The sequence below is a fragment of the Erinaceus europaeus genome, chromosome 8 (genome assembly GCF_950295315.1).
Source record: "Erinaceus europaeus chromosome 8, mEriEur2.1, whole genome shotgun sequence".
Classification (NCBI taxonomy): domain Eukaryota; kingdom Metazoa; phylum Chordata; class Mammalia; order Eulipotyphla; family Erinaceidae; genus Erinaceus; species Erinaceus europaeus.
Window position 1 is genome coordinate 67,307,317 of NC_080169.1, and position 14,793 is coordinate 67,322,109.

The 14,793-nt window shown below is 34.4% G+C and overlaps 1 protein-coding gene across 1 annotated transcript in view; it reads left to right on the forward strand.

The window, feature by feature from the left end:
- Positions 1-4,150: 4,150 nt before the first annotated feature.
- The window catches only part of GNAT3 (G protein subunit alpha transducin 3), a 40,343-nt gene continuing 29,700 nt past the window's right edge, over positions 4,151-14,793 (forward strand). The window contains exon 1 of the mRNA XM_007527902.2: positions 4,151-4,398. Coding sequence (XP_007527964.1) covers positions 4,281-4,398 — 118 coding nt within the window. The 5' untranslated portion in view covers positions 4,151-4,280. The remainder of the gene's footprint in view (positions 4,399-14,793) is intronic.

The following is a 14,793-nucleotide window of genomic DNA, read 5'->3' on the forward strand; positions in this document are numbered from 1 at the left end:
CAAGAATTTAACCCTGGGTGATAAGACGGATTAGCACAGACACTGTAGTCAGAAAGCCTAAGTAGAAATAATTTCCATAATCAGAACTAGATTCAGTAACAGAAATATTTTGAAGGGAAATATGCAATTTTAGAAGACAATTTGGGACAGAAAGAGATCCTTTAAAATATAATTATGGGGAGTCAGGTGGTAGCACAGTTTAAGTGCACGTGGAGCAAAGCAAGGACTGGCTTAAGGTTCCCAGTTTGAGCCCCTGGCTCCCCACCAGCAGAGGAGTTGCTTCACAGGTTGTGAAGCAGGTCTGCAGGTGTCTATCTTTCTCTCCCCCTCTCTGTCTTCCCCGCCTCTCTCTATTTCTCTCTGTCCTATCCAATAACAATGACATCAATAATAACTACAACAATAAAACAACAAGGGCAAAAAAGGGAATAAATAAATATTAAAAATAATTTAAAAATTTTTTAAAATATATAATTATTACTCTCATCTGCTGAGTTATAGTAATTTTTCTTTCCAGCTATCATTGCATGTATATTTATATCCTAATCCATAAAAAACTAAGTAAAGGTAGAAATTAACTACAAAAGAAAGAAAAATATTTATTAGTACTAGTACTTAAGGCAAACTGTGCTTAATTCTGACATTGTAAACTTATTGCACCATCTGAATGTAATAGCTTGAAACAGCAAGTTTTGCCCTATTCCCTCAAGATCAAAAGATTGCACTCAGGAATTCTCCAGAGACGTGAATCTCGAGAAAATACCATGCTCACAATTCCCAGAGGTACACATTTGAGTACCATTAGTAAAGGAAGGATGATTTGCCTCAAATTTCATGGGACTATACAAGGATAAAGGTCATTACTATGGCAGCCAGTACTCAAACCACCCAGGGGCATAAAGCCTGAAGTCAACACCTTTTTTAAGACATGGAAGCAAAGTAAAGAATAGTACTGTCTTGAAAATTTCTAGGAGAGGAAGGGAGGGGCTAGAGTATGTTCAGGTCCCAGTATATTATGATGGATAAGGACATAAGTTAGGTGTGAAAATGTTTGCAGACACCTCTCACAGGGAGACAAGAAATTGTACCCATTGTACCCATGTATAAACTATACCTCCTATAATAAAATTATTTTTTTAAAAAAATAATTTTAAATGGTAAGAAATAGCTGAATCTTCAACGCCACTTTAACATACTTGATGTGGCCTTGAGACACATGTCACATTCTCATAGGAAATTCAGACTGATGACTATAGACACTGATAGGAGTGGTGAGGGTCGGGGGAATCTAAAATAATAATTTGTGATCTCTATATGAAAAGCTGATAGGAAATAAATATACTCTCCCTAGGTAAATATTGCATTATAAATATACACATTATTATCCAAACTTATTAAAGTCTAGCATCCTCTTCTAAAGATCCCACAGATACAATGGCCAGAATTAGCAAGAGAAAAATTATTCACCCAATCCAAGCTTGTTGTATTTTAATGACCTTTGGTCATTAAACAATCCAGTGATCATTTTTAGAAACCATACTGTTGCAATATAGTGTCTTTTGCTTTGTTTGTGTATTGTGTGCACAGGTGTGTATATGTGTGTATGTGTGTGTGTGTGTAGCAATCTTCTCTGACCAATGTATAGAATTCTAATAAAATATTAGTGTCTTATATAGGTTATACTTCTTATTTTAAAGTACAAGCAAAATTGCTGAATATATTTTAACCTGAACAAGGGGCATCTAGAAATGGTATAGGTTGGTGTTATTTTATGGTGACTAGACAATCACCATAAAAGAACCCAAGGGAGAAAAAAATAAGACACCAGATAGGGGGCCTGATGATGGCGCACCTGGTTGAGCGCACATGTTACAATACACAAGGACACCAGATCTTTATCAATTTTTTAGCAAAAAATAATGCTGAACATTGTTTGTGACTAGCACTGTGTCAAATACCTTGGAGGAAATCCAAGCTATTAAGATTATATCCCTATTCTAGTGGCATTTGCTATTATATTTCCATCATTTTCATAGTTCCAGAAAGCTATAATTCACAGTGAAGCAACATGAAGCTAATGACTGCATTAACAATCCCTGCTCATTAGTGAACTTATGTCCCAGGCACCCAAGAGAAATAACTGGAGTTTTCTCTTTCTCTCCAGCTTCCCCCACACCTCTAAAGATAAGACTCATTTCAAATTTTATTTTAATCACTAGTGAAAAAAATCACACAATAGTCTATTAGAGTTGAAGGCTTTACTTTCTGAGTTGCACAAAGAATGTGAGAACATAGTTAATTCTATGTAGTGTCGAAAATGTACACTTCTTCCCCTGAAAGAATTGACCAAGGTAAGTCAGTAATTCATGCAGAAAGTCATGGTAAAACACCTGACCGTTGAAAGCCAAAATATGTCCCTTGAAAAAAAAAGTCACAGCATATATTTACTTAGATGCAAAATATAATGAGAATCTCACCAGGGTATAGCTACTAAGGAATATTGAACAATCTAGTATGTTATTGCATAATGAAGAATCTTTTCATGTGTATATATGCATTTAATGTTGAACATAGTGAATTTGATATGGACACAATAGGTAGAATTGTTTATTTGTTTGTTTCTTTTCTATTTTTGTCAGAGTTTGTTCATGGATGCATATATATAAAGTAGGCAGAGTAAATCTTCTTCCATTCAGGGAAAATTCTTTGCATTGTAAAAGCAATACCAAACTATTTGCATGAAACCTTACATACCTACCTTTCCACATTTTTATACTATCATAACATGCCTTTAGAGGGACAGATCCAGAAAGTTTTGACTATGCTAATGTATCTTCAACCTAATATTTTATGTGAAAAAGTAAACAAAATAAGAATATGTATTTAATTTGGCAGCCTATTTCCTTGTATGAATATGCAAAATCCCACCTGTTCAAATTTTCCAAGTAATCCTAAACAAACAGTACTGACAGGTTGATGAACTGACTATATTCTAACATTTTCAGGTTAGGTTTATTCACACATCACAAAATATACATTTAAAGGCTTGTCTGCTATCTCAGTTGCCAATAATGTGTGTAAGAAAAATATTAATTGAATAATAACTGCTTTATACTTTATATTATGGAGAAGTTGATAGCATTCACCGTGGTAACTGAAAAGAATAAGACATATTTAGGTATATGCACTGTTCTGAGAGAGTCAAAAATTACCTACTATTTCAAAGAACATTGCCTTTTATTCCCTTGGTACCAAATCAATAAAAGTTCTTCTAGCACAGCAGCTGCTGTGCACAGTTCAAAGAGTTAATGAACTGTCTCAATTGAGCACGATTTAGTGTTTATACCAAGTGAGTCCTTAATTAATGTTGATGGACTGAATTTTTCACAGGCATTTCATGATCCATTTATAGAGATGGATTTTATGAAACTAAAATCAGTAATTTTAGAGGTCTGGGCACTGCATTCTATGTTTGTGTCAATACATTATGTATAGTTATATAAACTATATTTATTTGCATTTATATATTTTATAATTAACTGTTAGAAGTTATCAGCATAGATAATAAAGTCATACAATTCAATATGCATATTCTGACAGTAATACTGGTGTGTTTATACAAATTTGAAAATTAAATGTTCAAATATATGCTTCAAGATTTTTGATGACTAGTAAGTTTAAATTATAGTAAGAAAGTTTTTCCGTTAGTAAGAAACTATAGTTCAATTAAGTTGAGCTTTGCAAATTGTTATTTCTATATAATTTTATTGGTATTTTAATATTGGTTTACAGAATTATAATATTACAAAGATGTATTTTTACATCTCTATGTGTGTCCCACTCCTCCCCCACATCCCTTCTGTGAATCACCATAGTTTCACAAAATCTAATAATTTGGCTACTTTTTTAAAAAGTTTATTAGCTTTGGTTATGTAATTTTTCTTGTGTATATAGATTCTGACAACATTCTACATTACTGAATGCTACTTCTTAGGGAAAACTGAATGTCACAGCTTTTACAAGGTGTGACAAAAGCAGCCATATGATTTGAAAGTATAATGAATTCCCTCTTTAGCTTCCATCATTTGTGTGGTTTGATCCCTTGATCAGGTGGCAGATCAGAAAGCATATGTTTAGTCAAAGCACTTTCAGAGCCTGTAGGGATGAATTATTGGCTACTTTAACAGAACATTGCTCTTGCTCCCGATGTCCAAGCCAGAACTGCATTCTATATTTGAAAAATTTGAGAAGTTGTATTGATAAATATCTAATACTCGAAGATGGGAAGTGGGATTAGTTCAGAGAGTAAGGAGTCAGCCAAAAGATCAAAAGAACTTGAGAAAAAACTGCAGGAAGATGCTGAGCGAGATGCAAGAACAGTGAAGTTGTTGTTACTCGGTAATACTTTTTCCTTTGGTTTTGAATTCTGATATTGTCTTTAACTGTGATGCACTTACATTTCTCAAACTTTAGCTTTTTAAAACCATATTAAGTGTTGATTATAAAAATTTATTTAGGGATGTGAACTAACTTTATGTGTACACAATAAATATTAATATTTTCTTAATATCATATTATGATTTTGCTATGTAGAGAGACAAATACTTATTAGATGACTCAATTCACTATATCAAAAGTACAACTTGTTATATTATAGTTAAAAAATCTCATATACATTTTTGTTTACTCACATAGTAATCATTTCCTGAATGTCAGTAGTTTACTACTGAAATCAATCCTCTAATTATAAGTTAAAATAATAGGTCATTTTGTTTGAGTAGCAATATCTTCAGTAGTTTGATATAAAAGTTAATATCCAATTTAATATCTTGTAGTAGTAAAATAAATTAACCTCAATTTATTAATAATAAATATGAAATGTACTTTAAATTAAACTAATAATGTAATTTGAATTGCTTATTAGTACCTCAGCCCTTCTAACACTGTTTTGCTTAACTTTTGATGCATATCTGCAAATTTCTTTTGTCTCCATATGACTTAATGTACTATGTTAGGTATAAAAATTGTTTCAAAATCTACATTGCATTAGCAATCTCATTTGCCATTTATTCCCAAACTTTGGAGGTTTGTTGTTTGCTTTTTTTTATGAACTCCTGTGTTAAGTTATTTTGCATTTTATCAACTGATAATTCAATCTTTATTTTCTTTTTTTATTCATCACTCCAGACTTACTGCTGAGAAGTCAACCTTCTTTAGTTTTAGCATTATCTCTGGTGGAACTAAAACAGTGTACAAAACATGCTGAAAAATAGATGCTGTTTTTATTATATATGTAAGAAAAAATCTAAATATGAGAAGTTAATTTATTTTCTAAGATTGTAAATCAGTTTAATAGACATAAAACTTTTTTAGACTTTCTATTTCTTTTTTTATATATTTATTTATTTTCCCTTTTGTTGCCCTTGTTGTTTTATTGTCGTAGTTATTATTGTTGTTGTTATTGATGTCATCGTTGTTGGATAGGACAGAGAGAAATGGAGAGAGGAGGGGAAGACAGAGAGGAGGAGAGAAAGATAGACACCTGCAGACCTGCTTCACCGTCTGTGAAGCGACTCCCCTGCAGGTGGGGAGCCAGGGGTTCGAACAGGGATCCTTAAGCCAGTCCTTGTGCTTTGCACCAGGTGCGCTTAACCCGCTGTGCTACCGCCAGACTCCCAAAACTTTTATTTTTATATGTATAGTATTAAAATAATATCTACATTCTACATACTAAGTTCTGTGAAAAAAATGATGTCTGTCTGCTTTTTCTCTCACTGGATTCCCATGTATTGGAGAAAAATAATGTATACACAATTATAGAAGAGTGACAGATGAAATTAAAAAGTTTCATAGATGTTCGCTGTAGTGAAAGTATAGTCATAGAACCTCACCAATATGTCCTAGAACCTCCCCTCTACTCCCCAGAACCCTACCTTTCCAGAGAGAGGTAGAAACAGGCTAAAGGTATGGATCAACCTATCAATGCACATGTTCAGCAGAGAAGCAATTACAAATATCAGGTCTTCTACCTTCTGCTCTCCATAAAGATCTTTGGTCCATACTCCCAGAGGGATAAAGAATAGGGAAGTTTCCAAGGGAGGGGATGGGATATGAAACTCTGGTGGTGGTAATTGTATGGAATTGTACCACTCTTATCCCACAATTTTGTCAATCATTATTAAATCACTAATACAAAACAAACAAAAAAGGAAGTGTAGTCATACATTTTCTGTGAAAGGAAATAGAAATAGCTAAAGGCCATATATGTCATCCTGAAATATTTTTGCCTCATATAAGTTAATAAGAGGGCTGACAAGATGGCTAACCCAGGATGGTTTCTGCCTTGTCATACACTGCAATCCAGATTTGAACCCCTAGAACACCACACAATGATGAAGCTTTGGTGCTATGGTCTCCCTCCCTTTTCTTCTCCTCCTTCTCCTCCTCCTCCTCCTCCTCCTCCTCCTCCTCCTCCTCCTCCTCCTCCTCCTCCTCCTCCTCCTCCTCCTCCTTCTTCTCCTTTCCCTTCCCCTCCATCCCCTTCCCCTCTTTCTCCTTCCCCTTCCCCTTCCCCTCCTTCTCCTTCCCCTTCCCCTTCTTCTTTCCTCTTCTTTTTCTTCTTCTTCTCCTTCTCCTTCCCCTTCCCCTTCCCCTTCCCCTTCCCCTTCCCCTTCCCCTTCCCCTTTCCCTTCCTCCTCCTCCCCTTCTTCTTGTCCTTCTTCTTCTTCTCCTTCTTCTTCTTCTTCTTCTTCTTCTTCTTCTTCTTCTTCTTCTTCTTCTTCTTCTTCTTCTTCTTCTTCTTCATCTTCTTCTTCTTCTTCTTCTTTTCTCTCTCTCTCCCTGTATGTATGTATGTATGTATGTATGTATGTCTTTGTCTATCTGAAAAAAGTTGGTCTGAAGTGGTGAAAACCCAGATGGCAATAAATAAATAAATAAATAAATAAATAAATACATGTAAAGGCTGGAAAATAACTTACATGGATAATACACTTGCTGTTATGTGCATGACTGAAACACAAATCTGGCTGCCACTGTACTGGAGAAAGTTTCAGTGTTGTCATATCTCTCTACCCACCTTCCTCTTTCTATCTGAAAAAATCAGTTTGGAATGATGAGATCCCAAGCCCTAACAGTGATATATATATATATATATAGGTTAAACTTATATATATATAACAGTGAGATATATATATATATAACAGTGATATATATATATAACAGTGATATATCTATATCTATATCTATATCTATATCTATGTTAAACTTAAGAAAGTTAGTTAAAGGAGCCAGTGGAATACACCCATTACCATGCCTGAAGACCCAGGTTCAAGACTCCAGTTTCCACCTGCAAAGGAAAATTTTCCTGAATAGTAGAATAGTACTACAAGTCTCTCCTCTTCTTCCTCTCTCTCTCTGTATAGCTCAGTCTCCCAATCTCTATAAAAAAGAACATAAGTGAAAATTATACTATTTGATTTTTTTAAAAATAAATGACTATCATCACTGACGACACAAACACATAAATATTTTATGAGGTTGATCAAATAGCTAGGTATATCAGCTAGTAAATTGTCACTACTATAAAAATACTTGATGATACTGTAAATCAACAAAGAAATTACAGTTTTATAATTAAGATTTGAGATACATTAGGATATAAAAATAAACAGAAACTGGTGTTTGCATTTAAGTGAAAAATGTTAATGGTAAAATTGGTATAGTGTTTATTTTATTGATCGGTAAGTAAAAATAGTAGCAAATATAGATTAGGGAAGAAATTAAAAAGTAACAATTTGGGACACTAAAGTTTGTGACACGTATATTAGTTACATATGGGACTGGGAATGATGGATTAAAGGAGAACTATGAATTTCATACATTCAATCCTCTATTATCCTGTTTTCAACACTCGAAGTACATAGGTTAACTATGTAATTAATTTTTGTAGCATCAGTTTATCTGTAAAGGTATATGCACGTATTCCAACATTTAATTAACATTTAAGCCAATTTACATCTACTTATTTACCACCTATACATCATTTGTTTCCCATGCGGGAAAATAAAATGTATAATGTTTATCTTAGTTTTTCCCTTTTTAGTCTAAAAGTTATGGTAAGGGAAGCAAAATTAAAGTAGTTCAGAACAAACTATCCTAAATATCTTATATTTCAATACTCTAGCAGTAGTGGCAAACAGATATTTCATAGAAATATGCTTATGAAAGGGAGCTGGGAGAGGGGCCAGATGATGATGGTGCACCTGGTTGAGTGCACGTTACAATGTGCTCTTGCAGTTCAAGCCACCTGTCCCCACCTACGAAGGGAAAGCTTTTTAAGTGGTGAAGCAGTGCTGCAGGTGTCTATCTTTCTCTCCTATCTGTCTCACCCCATACCCCTTTGATTTCTTACTGTCTAACTGATAAATAAAGATTAAAATATACTTTTTAAAAAAATAGCAACATGGCCAAAGAAAATCAGCAAGCCTTTGTTAGATCTTGGATTCAACAAATACAACAGACTTGTGGACATATTTTGTCACAGTCAGATAAACATGAATATTAATGATATACTATATGAAATTTAAAATAATGTAAATTTCTTAAGTATGGAAAAAATACTATTTTTTTATAGTTCACCCAATAGTACATGACTTACCATGAATGAAGCCATGAGATCTAGCCTTGGTATGAATAAGAAATGGTTGCCAGGGAGCAGTGGATTTATTAAGAAGCACTGAGGATCAGAGATACCCTAGTGGGAAAAAAAATAGAAGAAAACACAAGGAAACTGAAAAGAGAGGAGAGGAGAGGAGAGGAGAGGAGAGGAGAGGAGGAGAAAAAAAATTGAGAAAATGAAGCCACTCAGAGGTGGTATCACAAATGAGTGAAGCCCTGGGTTCATTCTTTGATTCCACATTAAAAATATTTATCTAATTGTATACTGTTTTTATATTAAGTAAGTAAATCTTTGATAATTTACAAATCATTGAAATCAATCAAATATTGACATTATCAGTGTATACTTAAAAAGAAAGCAGTGATAGCCATACAATGGCAATCAGAAACTATAGTTTGTCTTCAGGTAGCCTGCTGTTTAAAATGAGACTTGTAATATCTATTGGATTCATTTCTCTCATGTCTACAATGAAGAGGCGTGCACAGCTGACTGATTGTTAAGTCTTAGGAGTTCTGTACAGCTTTAATTTGTAAAAAAAAATATTTTTTAGCTTTGTATAATATATCCTTTAAATTTACTGTTTTTATCAATTACATCTTTATGTATTTTCATTGGGAGGTTAATGGTTTATAATATAGTCCTTAACACATAGGCATAATCTCTCATCTCCCCTTGATTGGTGACACAATAGGATCTCAATGACTCTTCATCCTGCCTTCCCCCTCCCTCCCCAGAGTCGTTTTCTTTGGTGCAATGCACCACACCCAGTTCACGTTTGTTTTCCCTTATTGTTGTTTATTTTTAATTTCTACTTATAAGGAGATACTTTGGCATTGATCTTTCTCTTTCTGGCTTGTCTCACTCAACATAATGCCTCTAAGTTCCAACTTCGATATTGCAAAAGGGATCACCTCAACATATTTAGTAATGCATATTATTCCATTGTGTATATGTACCACAATCTCCTTAGTCATGCATCTGTTGTTGAACATCTGGGTTGCTTCCAAGTTTGGGTTATTTCAAGCTGTGCTTCTATGAATATTGGTGTGCATAGGTCTTTTCAGATAGTTGTTTTGATTTTCCCTGGGTAAATTCCTAGGAGTGGGGTTGCTGGGTCATAAGGTAGGTCCATTTATAAAGTTCTGGTGAATTTCAAAATAGTTTTGCACAGGCATTGGACCAAATTACATCCCCACCAGCAATGTTTGGTAGTCACTTTCCTCCTAGAGTCTCTGCAATAGTTAGTGTTTCTTTTTTCTTTTTTTTCTAGTTCCTTACAATGCTCAGTTAGATTATTTATTTGAGCTTTTTCTAGTTTCCTCGTTTGTGCCTGTATAGCTATGTTCCCCTCTTAGTACTGCTTTAGCAATGTTACAAATGTCCTGGTAGCTCGTGTCTTCATTTTCATTTATTTCCAGGAGCATTTCAATTTCCTCTTTGACCCAGTAGTTGTTAAGCAGACTGTTGTTAAGTTCCCATGTTTTGGAAATGTCTCTAGTATTCTGTTTATTGTTTAATGTTAGTTTAACTCTGCAGTGGTCAGGGAGAATGCTTGGAATGATTTAACAAAAAATATTTATCTTTATGTGGCAGAGAGAGTGAGACCACAGTCAAAGCACAGAGCACCTCTCAAGTTTAGCAGATGCAGTAGCAAGGATCAGACCTACTATTTCAGGCCTGTAAACCCATGCTCTATCATTGAGCTATCCCTACATCTGTACAACTATGATTTTAAGGTCATGCACAAGATATTTTATGCATTACTAAAAGACAAAGTTCTTTATCCTTGTTTTGCATAATATATATATTATATATATGACATATATATATATATATGACATCAAAGCATAGGTTCAGCATGTGGAGTATCAGAGGCAGAAGCTGGGATCTTAAGCAGATAAATATTGTGCCCTCTCCCCACTAAGGCACATCTATGGCCATTCATTTTGTCCATTTTAACAAGCTGTACCAAAACTGCCACCTCTCCAGATTAAAAGGAGGTCTAGAAACTTTACATCAGGCTCAACCTGACGCTGTTGACTGGCTATGGAAGAAGGGCAAACGCTAGAAGAAGAAGAAGCAATTAAGACTTGAAATCAGGTTGAAGTTCAGTAGTTATAAAGTTGTTTTGGCTAGGGCTGGGCGATAACGCAGTGGGTTAAACACACATGGAGAAGAGCAAGGACTGGCTCAAGGATCCCAGTTTGAGCCCCTGTCTCCCCACCTGAAAGGGGGTCACTTCACAAGTGGTAAAACAGGTCTGCAAGTGTCTATCTTTCTCTCACCCTCTCTGTCTTCCCCTCTTCTCTCGACTTCTCTCTGTCCTATCCAACAATAATAACGGCGACAAAATGAAAAAAATGGCCTCCAGGAGCAATGGATTTGTAGTGCAAGCACTGAGCACCAACAATAACCCTGGAAGCAAAAAAAAAAATGTTTTGGCTATTTACAAATTAAAATTTGGAGTAAAATTTCAAAGTCTTTCTTTTTTAAAAACAAAACCTAGTTCTAACACTGGTGATGGCAGAGACTGAACATAGCATCTATCTCATACAAATTTTTGAGCTACTATTGCTATGTTATTTCCCTGACTGCTAACTCTCACTAAGAATACAATAAACTATGAGTACTAAAGCATTGGATAAGGATAAATTTTTATTTGAAATATCATTTAAAGAAGCAAGTGTGGGGGCTGGGTAGTGGCACACCTGGTTAAGCACACATGTTAGTTCATGTTAGTTCAAGCCCCTGGTCCCCATCTGCAGTGAGAAAGCTTTGCACATGGTGAAGCAGTGTTGCAGGTGTCTCCCTGTCCCTGTCTCTGTTCCCCCCTTCCCTCTCGATTTCTGGCTGTCTCTACGCAGTAAATAAAAATTAAAAAAAAAAAAAAAGAAAAAGAAGTGAGTGTGTATCTTGTTAAAATTCCCTTATTATGCTGACTCAATTAATTTTATTGATGACCATGATTTGGAATTAAGTGACTATTTCAGGGTGGCCTTGGCCTATGTGAGCATATTTTGATACCTATATTTGGTCCTATAACATGACCTAATCTTACAAGAATGGAGTGGTTGTTATGAACTAAATCCTAGAAACATTGTAAGAATTGCTCTCAATAGTTTATTTCTAAAATAGCTGTGAAACAAAGTTTCAAAAAGAAAATGAGAATTTGAAGACATATATTTTTCTTTTTGAATTTTCCTGTTAGTCTTATGGTTAATTACATTGGACCCGGCATCTGTAGAACAAGAAAGTATTCAAATACTTTTTCTTGTAACCTTTAAAGGGATAATAGTAATGTTTGTAAAAACAACTACATGTTTGGTGTTTTTTTTTTTAAGTGAGTCATTATTCTACCTGTCTGATGCACACAATAAATGATTAGGTAAGTTAAACAAGATTTTTTTATTAAAGTTTCTAACTTATCCATTAGTATCCTCAATAAGAAAAGAGTCTAAGGTAGGATCAGGAAAAACATCTTGAAAATTTGCTATTTCTCAGTGCCATAAGTATGGTTATTAGTTGGGCATATTTATAAGATGTAAAAGCTCATTTGAATGAGCTATAACTCTCTGACATTGTCTAACAATCACTTCCCCCCACCAAATCATAGTCAATAATATGAATAACATTTAATTGAGATTATGCAAATTTGTGTGTATCCAATAATTTTTCTTTGCTATTGTATTTATTTATTTTGGATAGAGATAGAAAGGAAGGAGGGCAAAACAGCGAGAGAGACCAGTAGCTCTGCTTCATCCTCATGAAAATTCCCTGTTACAGGTAGGGACCAGGAGCTTAGACCCGGTTCTTAAGCATAGTAAGGTGTCTGCTCAACTGGATATACCACCACCTGACCCCCCAATCATGTTTATTAATTAATACTGTATTTGTCCATACAATATGTGCTGGTACTGTTCTGGAAAATTCATTACACTTTTTTTTTTTTACTATTCTTAAAATAGATAATTTATTTTAAAATGAATGATCTAAATTACATTCAGTTTGTTGTAGAAACTATAAATGAACAGTGTTAAAGAAATTAAGTGTTAGAAGGGAGGCTGGGCAGTGGTACACAGAGTTAAGTACACATAGTACTACACACAAAGACCCACTCAAGGATCCGGGTTTGAGCAGCCAGATCCCACCACCGGGGTTGGGGGTGGGCGAGGGATTCTTCACAAGCAACAGAATAGGTCTGCGGGTGTCTCTCTCTCTCTCTTCCTCTTTAACTCCCTCTGTCCTCTCAGTTTCTCTGTTCTATCCAATAATAAAACAATAAATTTTTTAAAAATGAAAATAATGGCCACCAGGAGACATGGATTCTCTGTGCTGGCACAGAGCTCCAGCAATAACCCTGGAGGCAAAACTAAAAGAAAACTTAATTGTTAGAAATGAAATATCCTTTTCATCAGTTTCATATTTCCTAGATGTATATAAGTCTCTGTGTGTGTGTGTGTGTGTGTGTGTGTTCTTAAGAGAAAAAAACAGAGCACTGCTTGCCTCACCACTTGTGTTGTTGTACTTGTTTTTTCCTTGTTTTCATGGAAGGTAGATCAGAAAAGATAAATCTTGAAAATTTGCTAAGTCTCAGTGTATGCTAAGTCTCAGTGTATGCTAAGTCTCAGCCAATTTGTATGTATCCAATATCTCTATCCAAAATAAATAAATACAATAGCAAAGAAAAATTATTGGATACATACAAATTTATATAATCTCAACTAAATGTTATTTGTATTATTGACTAGTAAAAATGCATAATTTGGGGGAGAAAGTGATTGTTAGACAATGTCAGTGAGTTAAAGATCATTCAAACGAGCTTTTACATTTTATAAATATGTCCAGCTAATAACCATACTTATGGCACTGAGGAATAGCAAATATTCAAATTATGGTCATCAATAAAATTAACTGAGTCAGTATAATAAAGGAATTTTAACAAGATACACACTTACGTCTTTGTTTTATCTTTTTTTACTTATTGGATAGAGACAGCCAGAAATCGAGAGAGAAGGGAGAAAGAGAGAGTCAGAGACAGAGTATATACAGAGACAGAATCTTTCCCGCAATATTTCCATTATAATTGAACAAATTATAACATTAAACACATCTGCACAACAAATTAGCTCTAGTTAGGTCCATTAGCTTTCTTCTCATATTCCTACAACTCTAATTTTCCATCTAGAAAAAAACTGAAAAAAATTTTCAAAAAAAGCAATGTCTCCAAACCTGTCATCTGTGTAAGATAATACTGCAATTCTAATGTATATTTATGCCATTGTATATTTTACAACAAACTTCCAAAATAATTTCATAATCTTATTGAATAATGTTTTCTTCCATGTAAGTAATGAATAACCTTGAACCAAATAAAATGATTACCTAAACCAGCAAAGCAAGATATTAAGTAAAGCTGATTGATTTGCTCTTGCTATTTTTCACAAGCAAGTGATGATTGGTTTTGCAAAATGTTCAAGTGTTCTCTGAAAACAGGTGAGTTGATATTTTAATGTGATATTATACTTTATTTTCCAATGTTCTTGCATAGAAGTCTCAAGTAAATAATATCATTATATCCAACTTGTCAACTTGTTTTCGAATATATGTAACAGAAATCTATAGAGATTACCAAGTAGCTATGGCTCATTTTGTATTCATCAAGTTCTTTGTCAAATTGTACACAGTAATGTAGAATATACTAGCATAAAACCATAAAAAGAAGTTTCCTAGAGATTTACTCAAGAAGTATAATCTACATATCATCAGAAAGCAGCTCTGTATTATTCATTATAGATTGGTGCCAGCACTATGAATCCACTGCTTCTAGCAGTCATATTTTCTATTTTACTCAACAGAATAGAGAGAAATTGAGAGAAGAGGGAAAGATAGGAAGAGACAAAGATAGACACCTGCAAACCTGCTTCACCTCTTAGGTAGACCGCTCCAGGTGGGGAGTAGGGGCTTAAATAGGATCCTTGCTGAAGGTCCTTCTGCTTTGTACTAAGTGCACCATTGCCCAGCTCCCTCTTCCTTCTTAGTTGTTTCTAATAACTGCAGAAATTAGATAGATATCTATATGTGAAAAAAAGTATGAGATTAAAGGATTCATTCTT